Consider the following 22,453-nt stretch of genomic DNA (forward strand, 5'->3'; position numbering starts at 1 on the left):
TCTCCAAGGAGCGAGACTCATGGAAGATCAAGAATTTGAGATGCTGTCAGTGATTCGACAGGGGAAGAAGCAAGAACGAGCAAGTTTGCTGCAATTTTGAGCTTTCATCGGTTTCTAATTCCTTCATGCGCAAGAGACAATGTAGCCAGAATTCCCACAGCATGGATTTCAGTGGCAGTAAAAGTTTTCGATGAAAGAAAGCCCCAACAATAAGCCAAGGAGGATGGGGACGCACAACAAAGATCGAGGTGGCACAGCTATTTAAATAGTTTTCTGAAGGTTTTATCGTTTCCTTTGTGTCAATGGTTTCACTTTACGCAAGACAGCCATACTCCATCATCTTTTGACAAGACATGTCGCAAGATCCTAGTCAAAGGCCATGAAGTTGATGGGTGACACATCATCCTCAGCTAAAATACATGAGGAACTCAGAAGCACAAGGCCAGCAAGTGATGCTTCTGATGTAGAGAAGATTGTCAATGATCTTGAGAACCAGTACCAGAATCCTATTCACAGGGAGGTTATGCTGAGTACTCTTGTCAACATTGTAACCGGAAAGGTCACAACAAAGGAGGTAGAAGACTACTTGAAAGCATTGAAGGAAACTGCAAAATCACAAATGGTTACCTTTGCAGTGAAAAGGTGGTTGCAACAAAGCAGATCAACCAGTTTTTGGGATACACGACCAAAATCCAAGACAAAAACATTCACAGATATGAGGAAACCTTTGACAAGCAGGAGAAGCCAATTTGCTGCACTGATGTCTCGTTGAGGAGTTTGTTATCTGTATCCAGGATACAAGATATTGACCTCAATATGATCTTAAAACATGAAGAGATTTCTGCAGTGCCTCAAACACCCTTCAACGACGATGGGTCAATGCGTAAAGCAAACAAGTCTGTTCCCACATGTGGAATCAACTTCCACATCGTCTTCAACCTCATTATTCCCTCCAGGTCTTCAAGACAGCTGTTCACGACCATCTCAGATCGTCCCCAATCCAAAACCAAGATCTTTTCTACACCTGTTAAACCCACCCCAATCCCTCCTCCTTCCAATTTTCTAGTTTTGCCTCATTGGAGTTTTCTTCTGTATCCATCTTGTCCACCCCATGCAATATTTTTGTCCAACTTGTCCCCCACATGCATAGTCTCGCGGCCTGTTTTTGTCTGTTATGTGCTGATCCATTCAGTGTACTATCTCTTCCAAGATCCTTGACTATGTATCCAAAAAAAAGTCAAATCTTCATGATCAACCAGACAGTACTGCACACGTCATCAATTGAATGGCGTTGCTGCAGTCACTGGAAGAATCCTGCTTCCAGACTTCTGATGATCTTTCAGAGTAAATCATGAAAAAGATGTTGAGATAACAAGAGAACAAGGATCTGAAAACTGACAGTGTCACAGTGGTGCTTGACAGGTATGACAGAGAACACTTAATTAAGATGATGGAGCGTCAACGTCAGGTTGCTGGAGATAGCACACTAAGTCATCAAGTTAATGGCCCTCGAGATGTTGCAAGTGGAGTGGAGTGTGGAGTCCACAATCTCATGAGTGGAAGAGGCCAGTGGGCCGACCACATGCCTCGTGGTTGCAGCAGCTTGACCATCATCTCAAGGAGATGGGGATGGGCCTGGCATCTGCCTGGGGGATGGCCAGACGGAGGCCCCTGGAGTACCGGCGGAAAGTGGACGCAGCGACGCGCTGTTCTGGCACATGCTCCCATACCTGACCTGACCTGAGATGTTGCAAAGTACCGTCTATTCCTGAAAGGCTGTGCAAACAAGTCTGGCTTAGCTACATGCATGAGCGAGGCAATTGCTTCCAATGCATCTGCACATCTCACTCAAAACAAATGTATAACACCTACTGGGGGGTTTGCTGATGGTAAAGCAGTGAAATTAGCGGAGCATGTCAACTGTGTTGATTTCCAATTCGAGTTTTGGCTTTCATCATTTCAAACGACCTCATTCTGCACTGCAAGATTATTTGTGCAGCTTTTATATGGATAGAAAAGCAAGAACATCTCAACACTTGATGAGCTTCGGTATTTATTGGCATCAACAACAGACAAAACAGCAGCTCTGCTCTCACCAACTAAAGATGCATTCATGCAACATGACATGTTCTAGACCTCAAGCTGGTGCCAAAGTCGTATATAACATCCAGTCCAAAACTGAAGGATCCTGTAGGCCATGGATGTACGAAATGAGGTGATGGAACCCAAGAGCATAAAATTTATGAAAAGGAATGTGCTCCAATACAAGTGAGAGATATCACCCACCTCTTCTGCCCAGATAAGGACTGCAGCGTTTCACAGAAACATCCCAGTCTGCTGGCAGGTGTGCACTGCAATGAATCATGTTCTTGTACAGACCGTCCAAACAGTCCAACATCAGGAGATGAAATCGATGATGGTGAAAACGACTGATGGACAGAACATGCTGATCAAAGAAAATGTAATGTTATCAAAGCCTACGTACAATAGCCTGTCCAAAAGAATGCTGAACTGTGTGGAATTTCTTCATAAACATGACAAGATTCAGCCATAAATCTTGGGGAAAACAAAGAACAAATTGTGATTTCAATTGTTAGAACGAGAGCAAAGTCAATGGCGCACCAATGCAAACCCCCACACTTTCCACCGAAAGCAAAGTTGACAGATGGCAAAAAAGTTCCACCGGGAATAACCCAACATAAAATTTTGTGTTAAGATCTTTTTTTACCTGTTTTGACCCCTGTGACCCAAAGTCCCTACCCCCTGGGGAATGAACCGTGGGTCAAATGCCAAAAAATCGTTACATATTTAATGCGTCCCCCAATGATGATTGCACATACAAAGTTTCATTTTAAAATGTTCAAAATGTGCCCATAATTGCATTTTTTGGTATTTGACCTTTTAACCCAGCCCAGGGGACGGCGCCAAAAATGGCACTGCTCTTGCACCCTCTTGTCATGTGTTGATCATTGCTACCAAGTTTGGTGAATTTCTGCACAACCGTTTAGGATGAGATAGCGTGTCGGACAAACAGACAGACAGACACAGCTGATCATAATACAACCCATTTTTTTAGCCGCGTCTCACGAAGCGAACGTGGCTCTAAGAGAGCTCCGCGTTGTTCTTGTTCTTCTTCTGTTGGTGAAGACAAAACCTTAAGGACTCGGCTCTTTTATATACAGGATCCGTATCTCCTTAAATACTAAACACCTGTACACATCCTCGCATTGAGGGTGCCTTTTGAGCGCGTCTATCATCAACTTTTAAATATATTCAGACATTTGCTTTAAAGTTTTGAAAAGTTCACGTTACTATTTAAAGATTATTCCATTTAATGTGTAGTTATTTCGTAAATACACTATTTTCTCATCATGAACGAGCGCCTCCATGACGGGTCTCGCGATTGGCTCCATCAAGGCATGTGACAAAATATCGGAAGTTGTTGTTGTTATTTATATATTTATCAATTTATTTATTTATTAGCAGCGTTGCGAACGCTGGTTCTAAGAGAGCTCCGCGTTGTTGTTGTTGTTGTTGTTGTTCTTCTGGTGAAGACAAAACCTTTATGACGCGGCTCTTGGACACATTTGACCTTGTTTCAAAACGCGTGGAGATAAATATACAGTACAGTACTGGACTCACATGCGATAACATGTGTGACTTTACATTGTGTTTCCAGATAATAAAATCAATTGTTCATGAAATTTCAACAGTTATAATGAATCGTATGTTCTCTCGTCCACATCTCAATCCTCACTATAATTCACGGACTATCGTGGTTGTTTGTCACGCTACTCCTCCTACAGTTGTGGGCCGATTACATCCAGACTTGCTACATATGATTAGCATGACCCCAAATAGTGCACAGTGGTGTTTTTTTTAATCTCTGCTGGTGGTATTAGGTGGGACGAAAATTCTTGATGTAAATGTGTATCGTGTAACGCCACCTCCAGGTGGGGGATGGTATTACAAGTCCCCACCATTTACAGTACAGTATTCCTGTCCCCACATTTTCCAGTATGGTGAGGTGTTTTGAACTATAAGCAGTAGTTATGTTTTTGCTTCGTGCACATAACCCGGGTTTTTTTTTCTTTTTGTGTCGACAGAGATGTCAGTTACCTATACACCACCCAAATAAAAGTATGCATCAGAAGAACGTGTTGCATGCTTGGAACAAGATCGCCCGTAAGGGCGGGTGCTGTGTTAGTAATTGATTATATTGGTTGTATGGGTCATCATGGAAACGAGGATTGAGAATACCCCTGCCACCAAATGAAACGAACACAAACCATTCTTTTGATACTTACTTTCAAGAAAAATCATGTTTTGATTAGTTCTACCATGTGGAGGGGTTACTCCTTAAATAAGGCTCTTTTGGGTTTTAGCCGCAGTACTACAAGAGTGCAAGAAGGATGAACAAGCAAGCATAAACATTGTACATCTACTGTATCCATATAATATATATTGTGTGCCTTTTACCTCAAATTTGAACAAATAGTCAACTATTGAAGTAACATTTTGTGCTCATGGATAGTGAAAGGTTTGCCTTACCCCCTCCTTTAAATTCAATCAGAAAAGATAAATAAAGCGAGTTGAGCTGCACTTTTAATAAGGAAACGACAAGGATTTTGCACTTTTTTTTACAGACACTGCAATTAGAGAAGGGCTGCACTGTGCTGAGAGAGAGACAAAGAGAGAGAGGAGAGGAGAGGAGAGGAGGGGAGAGAGACAGAGACAGAGACAGAGACAGAGAGGAGAGGGGGGAGACAGAGACAGAGACAGAGACAGAGAGGAGAGGGGGGAGACAGAGACAGAGACAGAGACAGAGACAGAGAGGAGAGGGGGGAGACAGAGACAGAGACAGAGACAGAGACAGAGAGGAGAGGGGGGAGACAGAGACAGAGACAGAGAGGAGAGGGGGGAGACAGAGAGACAGAGAGACAGAGAGACAAGCAAAAGTAAGGGGGCGAGTCAATAAATGCCACTTTTCAGTCCAGTAACACACATATGATATTATGCGTGCATCTCCACCCAGCACTGCAGGTTGACACCCCTACATTGTGTGCTCATTGGGAGGTAAACTATGGTAGCACATTGGCAGCTCTGAATGACAAGACCAAGACGGTGGCACCGTTGGAAAGGTGTGCACGCATGTGTGTATATGTATATGTATATGTATATATATATATATATATATATATATATATATATATATATATATATATATATATATATATATTAGTCTGCCAAACATTAACCTGTCTGTGATGCACAAAACAGTTCTGGGAACAGCCAGGAACAAGTAAAATGTATAAAATGCTCTTCTGGCTAAATAGTTCCATTGGATTCACCTATTCGGTCACGGAAAAGTTAATGTGTGGCACTCATTACCTGTTGGTCAGGATGCATGTAGCAACAGGTGGCGTGGCACTTGCTTCCTCGTTGGGGAGGAGCTTCTGCTCCTCACTCAAGTCATGGGTAACCTACTCTGATTGAGGAGTGGTCCAACTGTATGATCATGCATTCTGGCTCTTTGAGGTTAGGATATGTCTGTTTGATTGAAAATGTACTTCAGCCTTCGGACTGAGATGCATGCGTATGCTCATGCGACAGTCTTATTGGACTGTGTACTTTGGCCGTGGGGTCAAGGTGCAAGTCAAGGTCACCTTTTTTGGTAAAAAAAAAAAAAAAAAAAGGCCACCCTCATAAGGTGAGGGCCAACAAGCCTAAAACACGTGCCCATGTTGACAGACAGACAAACATTCAGGGTGAAAACATATCCTCCACCCACCTTTGGTGGCAGAGGTAATCACTGGCTTGAATATCCTTGAAATGACAACATCCTGTATGATACAGCATTCCATGCTGAAAGTCATGAGAAGCGAATTGAAGGTGGATGGAATTTGATAAATATAAACTCTGGATATTAAAAATCACTTTGGTGATGTTTACGAGAAAATTAATCCCACCGGAGAGCGAGTCATCCGATCTTCGACAAGACTTGCGGAAAATGCTGCAATTGGACTTTCAAAGCTATCGTTAATTATTAAATGTTACATTTGCCAATACTGTATCTTGAAATGTGACAGGAAACAGAATCCACATTCACTGGATTTCCATTTTCTCGAGACGTAGAGAAACAAGATTAAATTATAATCATAGGGAGATGCAAGGGAGAAAATGAATACTTTTGAGGATATGTCATTAAAATAACCATATTCATTGAATTGCAGAGGGGTGTGTGTGTGTGTGTGTGTGTGTGTGTGTGTGTGTGTGTGTGTGTGTGTGTGTGTGTGTGTGTGTGTGTGTGTGTGTGTTATATATATATATATATATATATATATATATATATATATATATATATATATTGGGAAGAGAGCGGCAAAGAGATATAGAGAAACGAAGAGAAGGAAGAGTGAGGAAAGATGAAGGATGGAGGGATATATCAAGGAAGGTAGGGGGAGAGATGGGGGGGGGGTGAGAGAGAGATAGAGATAGAGAGAGAACAAAAACAAACAAAAAAAAAACGATCATTCTCACATTAGCATTTTGATTTGAGAAAAGCCTCAAGGAAGACCAGCCTCAAATGACGCTCCACAAAAATACCCACCAGTGAAACAACCACGAGACACCGAACTCGAATATAAACATTTCCAAAACATCAGCACTTTCAGAACACTATGCCACTACAATGATTTTCTTCTCTCTTTAAAGATCTCACTTAAGGCAGTTACTGCTCTGTCATCACTGCACTTCAAAAACATGGAGAAGCACCATTTCAAACCAACTACCAACAGCTGAGCCGACTTCAGACACAAACATTAGGATGTGGATATGCAAGATAAATTCATGGTACAATGGGGAGAGCATCATCGACAGAGAAATGTCAACTACTGTAGTATGAAAATAAATCGATGAAGAGTTGGATGGCTCTGTTTATAGCACAAGACATGAATATGTACATGTACCCTGTTGAACCCCATCCGGTGTACAAGCAATGCCAACAGTATGTTAAAAAAAAAGGAAAACCTGCCTTTTGTCGAACATCAGTGGGATCCATTTATAAAGCTATACCCACATAATCCAAGTTGCATTTCTCAAAATCATGCTGATGCGTGCACACATTTTTAGTAACCTACGACATCCAGGTGTGGTGGTTTAACTGCATGACGATAAAACACAGGTTTGTTTTCATTGGCATGAACAAACAGAAAGAAAACCACCAAAAGACCCACACAAAAAAAGCTAATAAAGCAACAACGACAATATTGTTTGGAACATTATAGCAAGCTGACGTCATGCACTCGTGCCGATTGGTGCCAAGGTATACATTTTTAACCACAACAAAGGTAAGAAAGAGGGGTTCCCACAGTGCTTCAGCTGCTCTACTTAGGTCAGTCCACCACTTTGGAATTCCGAATATAATTGAGGAACAAGCCCTCGTTAAACTTTTCTCGAGTTGGTTAAACACAGATGCCCTCGACGTCTACATATCCTGAGGGCAGAGACGTGAAACATTTTAACATGTTCTTCAATTATCCAATGGGGACAAAGCTGAACACTAGTGTCCTGTGGTGGATGAGATAACAAATATCGTTTTGCTCATTTTATGCCAAGAAGAAAATTAAGGAGGAGAACAGCTTTGTGACGCAACGACGACATGTGCTTGAAAAAATGGAATCGGCCAGATAGGTTCGCCTTGGCTTGACCAGGGTGGCCATGTCAAACCAACGAGGGATTAGTCAGCTGCAGAATTGAAACCGCTGTATCTGCAAATTCACAACAAAGCCGAGCAAGGTTTGAAAATGACGAAGCACACCGGGGGCTTGCACCTCATTACAAAAGGAAAAGCTTGTCGATGCTTACTCCAAAACCACAAAATGTATTTTCAAAACAAGGAGGACGAGGCGCAAACACAAGCGACGGGTCACCGAACCAACTCATCCCCAGAAGCAGATGCTCAGCATCAAATCAATCATCGGGGAATCTTTTGCAGTGTGCACCGAATTAGGACCCCGTCGACAACAAAAACAAGATGATGGACGAGAAGGCACGAACAAGCACGATGAAAAGCTCAGGGGAAAGAAATCCAAAATCCTACCATCCCTGCAACCCTTCATCATGAATGCTTTCACAAAACAGGCACAGATTACAAGACGTGGCGGCAGTTGGTTTTCCGAGGTGGCGCCATCACCTTTTTGAACGGCGCAGCATGCTGCCGGTGGACAATGGCATTGACAGGCCAGAAAGCAGCGTCCACAGTGGCTCCTCAGACATCGTCAAGGTCAAGCAGATCCACGGGCGGCATGTCTCGATGAAGCAGGTGAGGCAGAGGAGAAGGAATCCGTTGTAACAAAATTGGCAGGAAGCGAGGCAACCGAGAGAACAGATGCAGCAGCAGGGAGAGAGAGAGAGAGGGGCGGAGATGCGCTGCAGTGCGCAGGGAAGTCGATGCAAGCACTGCTCCTCCTACAATGGGCCCAAGCACAATGCACTGCCTTGGATCTCTCCTCCCACACCTGAAGCAACTCACCACCCTCTCCTTCTTCCCTCACTTATCCCTCTTTCATAGTCTCCTCCCCTTCCCTTTGCCTCTTTATAATCCTCTACCTCCTCAGCATTTTCCTTCACCCCCATCTCTTGCATGCACCTCTTTCTCCCCAATTCCCAATTTTTATATGAGAATAACTTGGGAGGATGGGAAGAATGCTGCCGATTGTGAAACTCACTTTCTCACATGTGAACCATTCTCTCCGAAGTCCAATGTAATATTAAACTGCGAGCTATCAAATTACATTGCTATAGCCTCAATTCTTCCCTGCTTCCTTCTCCCCCTGTCCTTCCCTTCCCTTCCCCCCATCTCTCTCTTTATCTTTTATCTCATTGCACATGGCACCTCAATATATTGCCTGTGCACACATGAAGAAGGAAGCAATGGTTCGAGCTTCCTGCAGTTTTAGTTTGTACGAACACGATGGTAAGCTGCCATGTCAAAACATCAAGTACAGTTACATTATCAATGGGGAACCCCCACAACCATGGGCCAAACAAGAGTGTAAAGACGAAGAGAGTTAGGATGGGAGCAAATACAGGGGTTTTCACACAGAAGGTAGTGAATTTATAAAATGGTCTCCCAAGAAACGTATTGGAAGCAGAAACATTTGATAAGTGCAAACTGAAATCAGATAGTTATGTGGAAGCATTGGGAATAAAGAGATACAACTATCCCTAACTTATTTTCGTTTGCTAGTTGTCGGTACGTTTGTCCCTTCTCGGTTTCATCCCCGACTTCCTCTTCTTGCTGCATTTTATTCAGCTTGTTTGCAGCTTGTTAAGCACCATATGTCCTTCTTCCATACCCTTGATCTCACTGTCACTTCTCCTCTGTGGTTAGTGTTTCCCCATTTCCCTTTTGATCCCTTCCATTCTGATGTAGTTCTTCCATGAGCCTCGATCATGCATACAAAAAAACAAAAGCTTAGGTATGGATGTGTGATTGTACACAAGTGTAGAGATTTTGATGATCAATGTGCAGTGAAGCCTGGTGTTGGCTTAATGGATAAAGTGGCTGGCTTAAGATGTCAGGGTCTTGCGTTTGAGCTTCTGTCAACCGTTGAATTAACACCAGGTGGGGTTCCGAGGTCAGCAAAATGAGTACCAGTGAACTGGCAATGGAGGGCACAGCCGTACCCCCAGAGAATGAGGCAACCAGCAGCCACAGGCTGCTACATGATAGCTATTGATATGCAGTTCTCCAGCGACTTATGAGAGGTGCTATCAAAAAGTGAATTTGCTGTCAACATTCATTCATTCTGCACCTGACTGAAAGCCAACATGTCTGGTGTTGGCTTAATGGTGAGGGTGGTGGGCTTTGGATCCGAGGATCCTGAGTTCAAATCCCGCTCAGCTGTTGAATTAATACCAGGTGAGGTTAACTCGGCCTGCAATTCTTCCGAGCTCGGCAAAATGAGTGCCAACATGCTGGTATAACTGTGTCCGAGTAGTGACCCATCCAGGATTATGCCCACCAGCCAAGGAGACTGCTGTCTCAGCACCAATGCTCTGCACAGCGTATGGTCCCAATCTACTCCTCCTCCTCCTCCTCCTCCTCCCCCTCCTACAGCCACAAACACCCCAACAATAAAAAAAACAATAGAAAAACTACCCTGGTGATATAGATCCCGGTATCCACCACATTGTTCTCTCCCAACCATGCAGTGAAAAATTAATAGATTGAATTAATGTGGTGTAAATACACCAATAGGCATGATGGGCCAGTGGCCTCCTCCTATGTTCAAGTCGTGTGTGTGTGTGTGTGTGTGTGTGTGTGTGTGTGTGTGTGTGTGTGTGTGTGTGTGTGTGTGTGTGTGTGTGTGTGTGTGTGTGTGTGTGTGTGTGTGTGTGTGTGTGTGTGTGTGTGTGTGCGCGCGCGCACGCCTGTCTGTCTGTCTGTCAGTTCAGGGTATAACTTTTTTACCAGTTGAGCTTTTGTCATCAAATTTTCAACAAACCTTTATTATGACAATATAGAGAAAATAATTCAGAAATTTTACATTTTATTTGTTGTTTTCGTCAAGTTTAGTTCGAGTACGAAGCGGATGTAAACGGGCTTTACATTTTGAGATGATTTCTCATTACCTCGACACCGAAGGTGGACAGAGGTTATGTTTTCACCCCTGTCTGTCTGTGAGCAGGATTTCTCAAAATATTCTGGGCAGATTCGGACAACACTTTGTAGACAGTTTGGGTGTGTGACGAGGACGAATTATCGTATCCAGATCCGGATCCGCATCGGCAAATTTTAAAAAGTGATTCTTCACCATTGAGAGATGGGACCAAAACGATATGAAGCACGATATCTCAAACCCTTGTGGATGGATGATGACATAACTTTATGGATAAATTGGGTACGTGGCATGAACAAGCTGATTAGATTCAGTTAAGGTCCGGATCCAGATCCGGCCTATCAGAAGATACACACATATACACACGTACATCTGCTAGACTGAACCGTTTACATTTTGTATGTATGTGTATGTGTATGTGTGTATGTATGTGTATGTGTATGTGTGTATGTATGTGTATATGTGTGTATGTGTGTGAATATGTATTAGGGTGGTCCATGATCAATATGAAAAATATAAAGTTGTCTGAATGTTCCCTCCACATGCCTTGTTTTTGTTCACTATGATATACTTATTTGCCTGTGAATTGTTGTGGTCCTACGATAACGATTAGCGGTCGCTCAAAGATGAGGATTTTTGGCTGATGAGTGAAATTTGCGTAATTTTGAGATGGATTGTTGGTACTCCTGCTTGCCCCCCCCTTCCAAACCAGCGGCGTGGTGGTGCTTACATTACAGCGATGGAAGGGGGTGGCAGCACGAGCGGGAACGGTGAGGGCGGTTGGTTTTGGACTCGCGTGTCTAGAGCAGCCGCACTCTTAAAAAATATATTGTGCTGATCATGTGATATTTTTGGTCCATCATTTCTTTCAATTTCTTTGGCTTCGGTTGAGTCATGGCGTTGAAGCCAGGGCTCCGTTCTTCTTCCGAAAGCTGGCGACTGGGTGCATCGATATCACAGCTTTCTGCCGGAAGATTGCCATGTGGACTGGATGTTCTACGCCTCTTACAATTCCACCATGTTACCGAGAAAAAGACTCTTGCTGAGAGCTATAGAATCACGTGTGGTGAAGTGATTGATGTGTGGAATAGAGCGAGATTTCCCACGCAACGTCCGGATGCATGCGTACGTAAGCTGAAAAAACTCCACGAGAGATATCGAAAACAAAAGAAAAATCGCAAAAGGGACAACGATACTGGTGAAATGAACAATGATCTATTTCTCTCAGACCTGGAGGATTCGACGTAGCGACAGCCAATGCATTGTCGGAAATAGTGATCAGTGCCGACCGTGACTTCCTGGAGCGTCAGCGAGAGAGTGTGTTCTCTAGTAGCATGGCTGGAGCTGATTTAGTCACCCACTCTAGAGAAGAAAATTAACGAAAAAGACGAAAATGAAGACTTAGCTCGGCAACGTTACGCTGAAAGGGAAAGCCGCAAGCTGAAGGTAACTGAAAGCGAACCGCTATCATCTACGTCAGGTGAATCTGAATCTGAAAGTCCGGAAGATGAATATATAGCTCCCTCAACGTCATCAGAGACCCCTGGCTGCAGTAAAACAGAAGCTCATTCAGCTACTTCATTCAATCCCAAACCAAAGAACATTTTCCGATCTCCGGATGTTGTAGCAGCGCTGGATCGCGTGAACTTGCCAGATCGTGGGGCTGTATTCTATTTGTGGCCGGAGCTGTCGCTAAGGCCCTCGGTCATGATATCGGCGACATCACCCGATCACGGAGCTCTGTATGACGTTCTCGTATGGAGGGACGTAGAGAAGCAGCTGCCTCCGAGGAAGACGACTTCTCCCTGAAAGGACCTCTTCTTGTGCACTGGGATGGTAAACTCTTATCAGATATTGACGGCGGCTCAAAGACAAATGTCGACCGTATCGGGGTGCTGGTTACTGGTAACGGAGAAGAGAAGCTAATGGGTGTCCCAAAAGCAACCAGTGGAACAGGCGAACAGCAAGCAACTGCTTGCATCGATTGCATTGAAAAATGGGGAGTCAAAGATCAGGTTCATGGCATTGTATTTGATACTACGAGCAGCAATACCAGCCTACATTGAGGCGCTTGCATCAGACTAGAGAACTACATGGAGAGAGAGAGAAATCGTGTGGGTTGCATGAAGACACCACATGCATGAAATAGTTCTGTCGCACGCCTATGCCTGCCCATTCGGTGGAACTTCTGGCCCCGACGATCTTCTGTTCAAACGCTTCCAGAAGAAATGGGCAGACTTGGATCATAACCAGTATGACGTGTGTACGGTTTTTGATGATCCAGTACTCGCTGAGCTGCGAGTGGAGATGTTGGATTATTTACCGATAGCAATCACCCAACAACAATCGAGGGACGATTACCTGGAATTTCTGAAGATATCTCTCCTATTCCTAGGTGGCGATGCGGATGCCGGATCCTTCAGATTCCGGGCTCCAGGAGCGATGCATCACACTCGATGGATGGCTAAAGGAACATACGCTATAAAAATTTACTTGTTCCGCCATCAATTCAAACTGACAAAAAAGGAAAGCAAGAATATTCTGGACTTTGCCTTGTATGTGAGCCTGGCATACGTAAAATATTGGAACGAGGCACCCATTGGGGTCCGGGCTCCTTATAACGACATCCAGTTCATGAATGTGCTCAAACGTTACCCGGATCGGAAATTATCGGACAAGACAGTTAAAGCGTTCTCGAACCACCTGTGGTACCTGTCGGAACAGTTGGTGGGGTTCGCCTTCTTTGACGATCGCGTGACTGAGGAGACGAAGTCGAAGATGGTCACCAATTTGTCCAGACCAAAAGCTGTCGAGTACCATCGACCAATTCCTCCATCAGACATGATTGCGGGGCCTGAACAAATCCCAGGATTGGTTACAGAACGAACGATGACCTTCTCCCTGCTGGGTGAAAAGGCCTCCGAATTCCTGAAGGTAGCGCCGAACGAGTGGGAGAGCCATCCCTGCTACACAGAGCTCCAGCAGGCATGTAGGAGGCTGAAAGTCGTAAATGACACTGCCGAGCGCAGTATCGGACTCGACCAGCAGTACAACGAGACACTCACAAAAGAAGAGGAACAGAAACAATACCTACTCAGACTTGTTTCGAACCATCGCAAGGCCCTTCCTGAGACATCAAAGGCCCTTTTGATGAACTAGGCCGAGGACAGGATAAGGGACAGAGAAATGTAACATGTGTTATGACAGTGTTGTAGTGCAGATTGCAGTGTGCTGCATATATTTATGTAACTTGTAATATGTAACTTTTATGTAATAAAGTGTTTGAAACAAAAAATCCAATATTCTCGAATGTTTTTTGATGTTTTGGTCAAAAGTTGACTTTCTGAGCGACCCCTAGTTATACACCAATCACCATGAAATTTTGTAGAATAAATCCATAGTGGTAGTGGACAAAATCAAGCCTTGTGGACACGGGAAATTCGGAAAAAAATATTTGTGGACCACCCCAATATGTATGTATGTATGTGTGTATGTGTATGTATGTATAAGTGTGTATATATGTATGTGTGAATAAGTATGTATGTATGTATGTATGTATGTATGTATGTATAAGTGTGTCTGTGTATGTGTATGCATGTATGTATAAGTGTGTATGTATATGTGTATGTATAAGTGTGTATGTGTATGTATGTATGTAGGTATGTGTGTATGTATATGTGTATGTATATGTGTATGTATAAGTGTGTATGTGTATGTATGTATGTAGGTATGTGTGTATGTATATGTATATGTATATGTATATGTATATGTATATGTATATGTGTATGTGTATGTGTATGTGTATGTGTATGTGTATGTGTATGTGTATGTGTATGTGTATGTGTATGTGTATGTGTATGTGTATGTGTATGTGTATGTGTGTGTGTGTGTGTGTGTGTGTGTGTGTGTGTGTGTGTGTGTGTGTGTGTGTGTGTGTGTGTGTGTGTGTGTGTGTGTGTGTGTGTGTGTGTGTGTGTGTGTGTGTGTGTGTTGAACAACAGAGTTCATCTTGTGGTTGCACAGCTATTTAAACTCATTTGAGAGCTCAACAAATTGTGACTTCACTGAAGGTTGGTTCACTGAAAGTCATGAGGTGATGTTGTTCAGCTGTGTCATGCAGCCTTCTCGAGCTGAACACATTTCATTGTCTGTTATTAAAGGTATGTAAAAATCCCCACGTAAGTGCAAACACTTTATGAAAGTCTGTTCAGGTATGAAAGTGGGGAAAATTTGAAGGATGGATGTGAAGCTCTTCCTTAAAGGACTGAAAAAAAAATTATGGAAAGGGATGGAAAAATGAGATATTACACAAACAGAAAGTGATAACAGTAGAGGGAGCATGGTTCTTAATGTTTTAAAACAAAAAGGAGTAGTGGGGTGCTCAGTCAACTTGTGCAATCTTTTAAGGTGCAACAAATTATCTAAATAATATATAGCATGTGAAAATGAGAAAAAAAAATGGGTAGGGGATACTGAGAGGGAAGAAAATACAGCATTGGGTGGCAGTGCAAAGGAGAGTGAAGTGAAGGGAAAGCTAGGAGTACCATTTTAGTTGAACACAGTTCCAAGCATGGTGCAGGAAAAGAAAAGTTACGCAAGAATACAAAGTCACGAAATTGATTTTCACACAATCTGCACAATGCATTTCAAAGCAAGCGGGCCAAAAATTCAGGTATCGAGAAGATATACAGTGCCTTCAGAAAGTATTCACAGCCCTTGGGCTTTTTCACATTTTGTTGCGTTCCAGCCTGAATTAAAAATGGATCAAATATAAAAAAAGTAAATTGTCATTGGTCGACACAAAATACCCCACAATGACAAAGTGGAATTATTTGTTTAGAATTTTTTACAAATTTAAAATTTAAAAGGTGAAATGTCTTGCATCAATAAGTATTCAACCCCTTTGCTATCACATTCCAAATTGAGCTCAGGTGCATCCAATTTCCTTTGATCATCCTGGAGATGTCTCTACAACTTGATGGGAGTCCACCTGTGGCCAATTCAATTGACTGAGCATGATTGAGAAAGAAGCACACCTTTCTATAGAAGGTCCCACAGTTGACAATGCATGTCAGAGCAGAAACTATCATGAAGTCCAAGGAGCTGTCCATAGAACTCCGAGATAGAATTGTGAGGAGGCATAGATCTGGGGAAGGTTATAAAACAATTTCTAGAGTGTTGAAAGTTCCCAAGAGGACAGTAAGTTCCATCATTAGGAAATGAAAAAATATAAAACCACCCAGACTCTTCATAGAGCTGGCCGTCCGACTAAACTGAGTTACCGGGCAAGAAGGACCTTTTTCAGGGAGGTGACCAATAACCCAATGACTACTCTGACAGAAATACAGAGTTCCTTGGCTGAGATGGGAGAACCTGCCAGAAGGAGAACAATCTCTGCAGCACTTTGTCTAAATCTAGGCTTTATGGGAACGTGGGCAGACGGAAACCACTCCTGAGAAAAAGGCACATGACAGCACACCTGAAGTTTGCAAAAAGGCATGTGAAAGATGCTGAGAGCATGACAAAAAAAGATTCTGTGGTCTGATGAGATGAAAAATGAACTCTTTGGCTTGAATACAAAGCGTAATGTCTGGTGGAAACCGAGCACAGTTCATCATCCATTTAACACCAACACTACCGTGAAGCATGGTGGTGGCAGAATCATGCCATGGGGATGCTTTTCAGTGGTGGGGACTGGGAGACATGTAAGGAGAGAGAGAACAATGAATAGAGCCAAATACAGGCAAATCCTTTTAGAGAACCTGCTTCAGAGTGCAAAAGAACTCAGACTGCAATGAAGATTTATGTTCCAACAGGACAATGACCCCAAGCATACAGCCAAAGCAACACTGGATTGGCTTCAGAACAAGAACGTGAAAGTCCATGAGTGGCCCAGCGAAAGCCCAGACTTGAATCCCATTGAGAATCTGTAGAAAGACTTGAAGATTGCTGTTTACCAACGCTCCTCATCCAACTTGACAGAGCTTCAGAAAATCTACATGGAAGAATGAGAGAAAATCCCCAAATACAGATGTGCAAAGCTGATTCAAAGCTGTAATCGCTGTCAAAGGCACTTCCACAAAGTATTCACTCAGGGGGCGACATACTTATGTAAATTAGACATTTCACCTTTTTACTTTAAATGAATTTGTAAAAAATTCTAAAAACATGTTTTCGCTTTGTCATTATGGGGTATTTTGTGTAGATCGGTGTTAAATAATTAAATTTAATCCATTTTAAATTCAGACTGTAACACAACAAAATGTGAAAAATTCAAGGGGTGTGAATACTTTCTGAAGGCACCGAAATTTTTTTTTTTTTTTAAACTGCAATTGTTGTATCGATGCCGTACTTTACTTCTCGACTCTTTTCTACCCATATGATCAGATGTCTGAGGAATAAGTTGTGAGTTAAAACAAACTAGCAGAAGCGTGTGATAAAAATTCCACGATATAAAAAAGAAACAAAAGGAAACATTTTATTCTTGCGTTGGTTGAAAGAGCTCAAAAATGGGAGGTTATATACTTTTTAACAGCAAAGAAAAGAATTTTTTTAGGAGTGATTGAGGCAGCAGTCTATTGCCTATACACCACCCAGATTCAATTATTCGTTTAAGTTGAAAAATTATTGTAATTTTCCTGTAGGTTTGGATTAATTTGAAGCAACTTTTACAGATTATATTTTCTCTTCGAGGAACGTTTCCGTGTTTCAGGGTGGTACAGACAAACAACAGGGCAGACAGATAGACAGACAGACAACATTATACATATATATGTATGATAAACATGGATTATCAATTTAATAATGATAGTTCCAAAGTAACTTTCGTAAAGCCAGAAGTAAAACATTACACGGAGTGTGTGTGTGTGTGTGTGTGTGTGTGTGTGTGTGTGTGTGTGTGTGTGTGTGTGTGTGTGTGTGTGTGTGTGTGTGTGTGTGTGTGTGTGTGTGTGTGTGTGTTACTGGCGGAGTGTGTTATTACGGCCTGTATAAGATTTACTCAAGATCAAAGATGGCTAATTTTTGGGATGAGCAATTCCAGGACGTCCGACAGGGAAATTGGATGTCAACTTAGCTTTCATCGGACTGTCAGCTACAGATTGGTCTGCAAACATCAGCAAACATTTTGTCCGTAGCCTGATGGAGTACTGCTCTCCCCTCTGGGCTGGTGCTCCTGCCTCCCACCTTTCTCGGCTTAACGCTGTCGAAACCAGGGCATTTAAGATCATCGGCATCTCCCGCAATGAAGCTGAGTCTTTGGGCCTCTCACTCAATCACCGCAGGTTGGTCGGTGGTCTTTCTGTCTTCTACCGACTCCTCTCCAGCCTTGCCCCCCCTGCTCTCTCTGCGATTTGTCCCCACCACATTTCCACAGGGCGCTCAATGTCCGCCAACAACCCCCTTCTGGTAAAACTACCAAAATCACGAATCACTGCTCATCTTCACTCTTTCATTCCTCTTTTTTCCCGCCTTTGGAATAAACTTCCTCACTCTATTCTTTCCCATTCTTCCCTCCAGACTTTCAAAACAGCTGTTCACCACCACCTCTTATCTTCCCCCATCCAAATCCTCGATCTTTTCTACCCCCGATAATCCACCCAAGCCCACTTCCTTCATTTCTCCTGCTTTCCTTCCTGAAAGTCCCTGAAATGTCCATCTTCTCTTCGCCATGTTCCCCGTCCCATCCCCATCCCTCTCCCTTCCACAGTTCACCTAATGTGTCTGTTCCCCACTGTTTTGTCCCTTCCACTCCCACCCCTCTTGTCTCATGCCTCCTTGCTGTGAGTTGTGTGTTTGCTCTCATACGAGCCTCGACCAAGGTATACAAAAAAAAAAAAAAAAAAAAAAACAATGATAGGGACAGGCGTCAATCTGCACGGCCCAGGGGGACTTCCAACAGAGAAAATGCACCTTCGATCGGGCTTGTGAGATGTATTACTTCTGCCACAAGTACAAGGTGTTGTGTCATGAATGATTCATCTTGTTCAAGACCTCCCCCCTGAAACTTTGCATGCACACAAAGAAAACTCCAAGGAAATGCAGGAGTGAAAATCAGTTGTTTGGGTTGATTAAAACACCCCTTTTGAAGATAATTAACAGCATTATTTAATTATATCCTTTATAATGTGTTCCTCGGACACCTTGCTCACCCTCGATGTGATCTTAGTTCGCTATATTTTTTTTCACCTGCTCAACGATGCCTTCACTTGGAATAGGCTGCAACGATTTCTTAATGATGAAGTTTTTTTTTTCCACTTTCCTCATATCATCGAATGCCTGATAATCATACCTACGAATCGCTGGATACGTTGCAATGCTAAAAATGCCCGGAGACGCCAGCGTTCGTGGATTTATTTCATTTCCGCACACGTGAAAACATCGAGAATCTCTTTAAGTAAGCTGAATTACAAAATGTAAGCTCCAGAAATGAACTTAGCAGCAGTTCCGACTGCTAAAAAACAAAAAGTGTTAATTTGTCGAATTCAGACATAGTTTGACATTTCGGGCATCTCAGGGAGGTGTTTAATATGACGGATCGTCGATCGCGACTCGCTTGCCAAGCAAGCCGTCTTATCAACCGTTTCATTGGAGTGCTTACTTGAATGCTTAATTCAGCCACTTTGCCGCACTGCAAGCTGTATTGTCCCTCTGCACTGTCCATCTGCATGACCATCTGCCTGTGTTGTGTCCCGTGGTGTCATTCCTCATTAACGGTTGGATGGAAGGAAGGAATGGAGGGAAGGAATGGATGGGATGGAAGGAAGGGAAGGATAGATGAAGGGAATGGATAGATAGATGAAGGGAATGGATGGATAGATGGAGGGAAGGGATGGATAGATCGAAGGAAGGGATGGAGGGAATGGATGGATGGATAGAAGGGATAGATGGATGGATGGATAGAAGAGATGGATGGATGGATAGAAGGGATGGATGGGATGGAGGGAAGGGATTGAATGGATGGGATGGAGGGAAGGAATTGAATGGATGGGATGGCATGGAGGGAAGGGATTGAATGGAGGGAAAGGATGGATGAAGGGATGGATCGGACAGAGGTAAGGGATGGATGGGATAGAGGGAAGGGGATGGATGGACCTAACCAATTCTCCACCCTTCCATCATTGCCCCCCTCCCTTCCTCGCTTTTCCCTCCTTTGTCCCCCTCTTCTTCTCCTTCCCTTCCTTCTCTTCTCTCTCTCTTTCCCTGTTTTCCATACTGAAAGTCCCTGTCGTGTCCATCTTGTTTACCCCATGGACCCTGCCCCTTCCCTCTCCTCCACAGATCTCCTGATATCCCTGTTCCCGACCGTTGTTGTGCTACCCTCTCTCACCCCCTCTTCTCCTGCTTTCCTTTGTTATATATGTTCTGTGCAAGCTCTTATACGAGCCTCGACTAAGTATACAATTTTTTTTTTAATAATTTGGGCATATTTGACAACAGGAAAAAGTTTTCGTATGGTGCGGCATATGGGCAGCTGAGAGGGTGACAAGACCACAACCAGAACAGCTGAGGAAGGTATTAAAAAAACAACAAAAAAACGCATTGCCACAGTGCGGCTTTCAGTGAACAAGAAGCATACCTTGAAACTCAGCTTCCTTTTTCGTTCATATATAGCACAAGGCTATGGAGTAGCATCATTGGCTGAGGATGTGGCTGTGCCACTGATGCAATGCCCTCTGCTGGTTGGGGCAGCAATTTGAAAACCGGCCATGGTGCCGGCGATAACTTGCCTACTCTTTGCAAAGGACATCATGGGATCTTTAACATCCACCAACAAATGCTGGCACTTGGCTTCTGTTCAAGAGATGACAATGACAATGACGGCCTTGGAGCTACTAGATGGATGGGGAGCACTCCCTCATGGGGATCAAGATGGGAAGCAGCACAACCAGTCCAAAGGGGAAGCTGTATTCCATGAAACTTTGGGTAAAGGTCTTATGCACTGATAATTAATCAGGACAACAGATTAAATACTTGGTGACGTGAAAAGTTCTGAGGTCATGGCAGGATTTGGAGGCAAACTTGGAGATATGATAGATCCAAGTCTTTCCTTGGAAAATCAGAGCTACTCAAAGTATATAAGATCTTTGTCGGTAGCCACAAACAGAATACAAGACCTTTGTCGGTAGCGCAATCGAGTACTGCTCTCTGCCTAGGGGCTGGTGTCCTGGCATCACATCTGTCCATCCTGCATTCTGTGGAATGTAAAGCTTTCAAAATGATTGGCATATATGATGATGAGGCCGAAGCACAAGTTTCTGTTGCTTTCACATCGCAGGCAGGTCAGTGGTCTCTGTTTTCTATCACCTGTTCTCCGATATATTTTTATTTTTATTCTCTGTCTCCGTCTCTGTCTCTCTTCCCCCTCACCCCCACCCCCCCCACTCCAACTCTCCCCATTAACTCCCATATGCACAGGAATCCATACTGAAAGTCCCTGTGGTGTCCTGAACTAGTTAGACATTCAAAATCCAGGATGACTACTGCACACCTCAACCCCTTCGTTTCTCGCTTCTCTCATCAGATGGAACAGCCTTCCAGAGGCCGTTCTTTCCCATTCTTCCCACAAAGGCTTCAAGCAGGCAGTGCATCTCCACCTTATGTCATCCCCTACTCTGACCCATGATATTTATTACCCCCATTAACCTTCCCTAGCTCAACCCTCTTATTAATTCATGGTTTCACTGCTGCTTCTCCTCCTCTCTCTGTTCTTTGCTTGTTCATTCATTCCTTTATGGCTGTGCCAAACTGCTTCTGTACTATTAGTTCAGCCTTACTCTTTCATGAGCCCCGGTCTCGTGGTGGGGGGGGGGGGCTAGTAGGTTACAGCTGCACCTGGAGTTCCAGAGACGGCAATTCTCCCAGAGGCCGACCACATTAATAAATTGTCAACTTTGTCAGTTGGTTCTTATTGACGCATTAAAATACATGATGCATGTTGATGGCCTGTTACTTATTTTCTCAACATTGACAGTGTGTTCCATGCGAACAAAGTTTACCTAGCAGAGGGTGAGAAACATTCCAGCACAGTATGGAGTCGTTTGCAAAGTGACATCAAAATTTTTCCATTTATGAGGAGAGGTCAATGATGTACTCTATGAAGAACAGGATCGGTCCCAGAAGGCGACATTGTGGGACAGCAGCCTCGAGAGATAGAGCATTCGAGAGAATGCCATCCAAAGCAACCCGCTGTTTTTGAGTGCACAGGAAATCTGAAAATCAATTTGACAGGGTGCCTCTGGAAAGTATTAGCCGACAGTTTCAAAATCAAAGTGGAATACCAGACAGAATCAAAATCATGAGAAATGTGTCGTGGGAAGGCCCCGGACTCTCGTTTGAGGTTGAGGGTGCACATCCATTGTTGACAGAGAAGAAACAGCATCTCTAAGGTTGAATGACCTGGGCAAAATCCAAACTGATGGTCGGAGATTGGAGTAAGAGAAGTGGGTGTGAACTTTGCAAAGAAACCACGTGATCACAACAATGCAATGCCTGGTGTTGGCTTAATGGTTAGGGTGGCGGGTTTTGGATCCTTGGGTCCTGAGTTTGAATCCCGCTCAGCTGTTGAATTAATACCAGGCGGGGTTAACTCTGCCTGTCATCCTTCTGAGTTTGGCAAAATGAGTGCCAGCTTGCTGGTATCCTGTGTCGAAGTGGCGACCCATCCAGGATTGTGCCCAATAGCCAAGGAGACTGCTTAGGCAGCACCAAAGACCTGCACAGAGTATGGTCCCAATCTCCTCTCCTCCTCCAACAATGCAGTTGGCATTCCAGAAGCAAAAGTAAATGGGCGTTCTCGCAACTGCTTCACCTCATTAATCGTTGTACCA

General features: G+C 43.5%; 1 protein-coding gene across 25 annotated transcripts in view; it reads right to left on the reverse strand.

Moving 5' to 3' along the window:
* Positions 1-22,453, reverse strand: part of LOC147025441 (microtubule-associated serine/threonine-protein kinase 3-like) — a 397,627-nt gene that overhangs the window by 154,957 nt on the left and 220,217 nt on the right. For 2 of the 25 annotated variants that reach the window (XM_085886428.1, XM_085886424.1), the window contains exon 1: positions 8,195-8,829. The exons of the other annotated variants lie outside the window; for them this stretch is intronic. In XM_085886428.1, coding sequence (XP_085742554.1) covers positions 8,195-8,277 — 83 coding nt within the window. In that variant the 5' untranslated portion in view covers positions 8,278-8,829. Of the gene's footprint in view, positions 1-8,194; positions 8,830-22,453 lie in introns of those variants that run through there. 25 annotated transcript variants of the gene reach the window in all.

The sequence above is a fragment of the Eptatretus burgeri genome, chromosome 6, assembly GCF_056783735.1.
Source record: "Eptatretus burgeri isolate ZD-2024b chromosome 6, Ebu_testis_v1, whole genome shotgun sequence".
Lineage (NCBI taxonomy): Eukaryota > Metazoa > Chordata > Myxini > Myxiniformes > Myxinidae > Eptatretus > Eptatretus burgeri.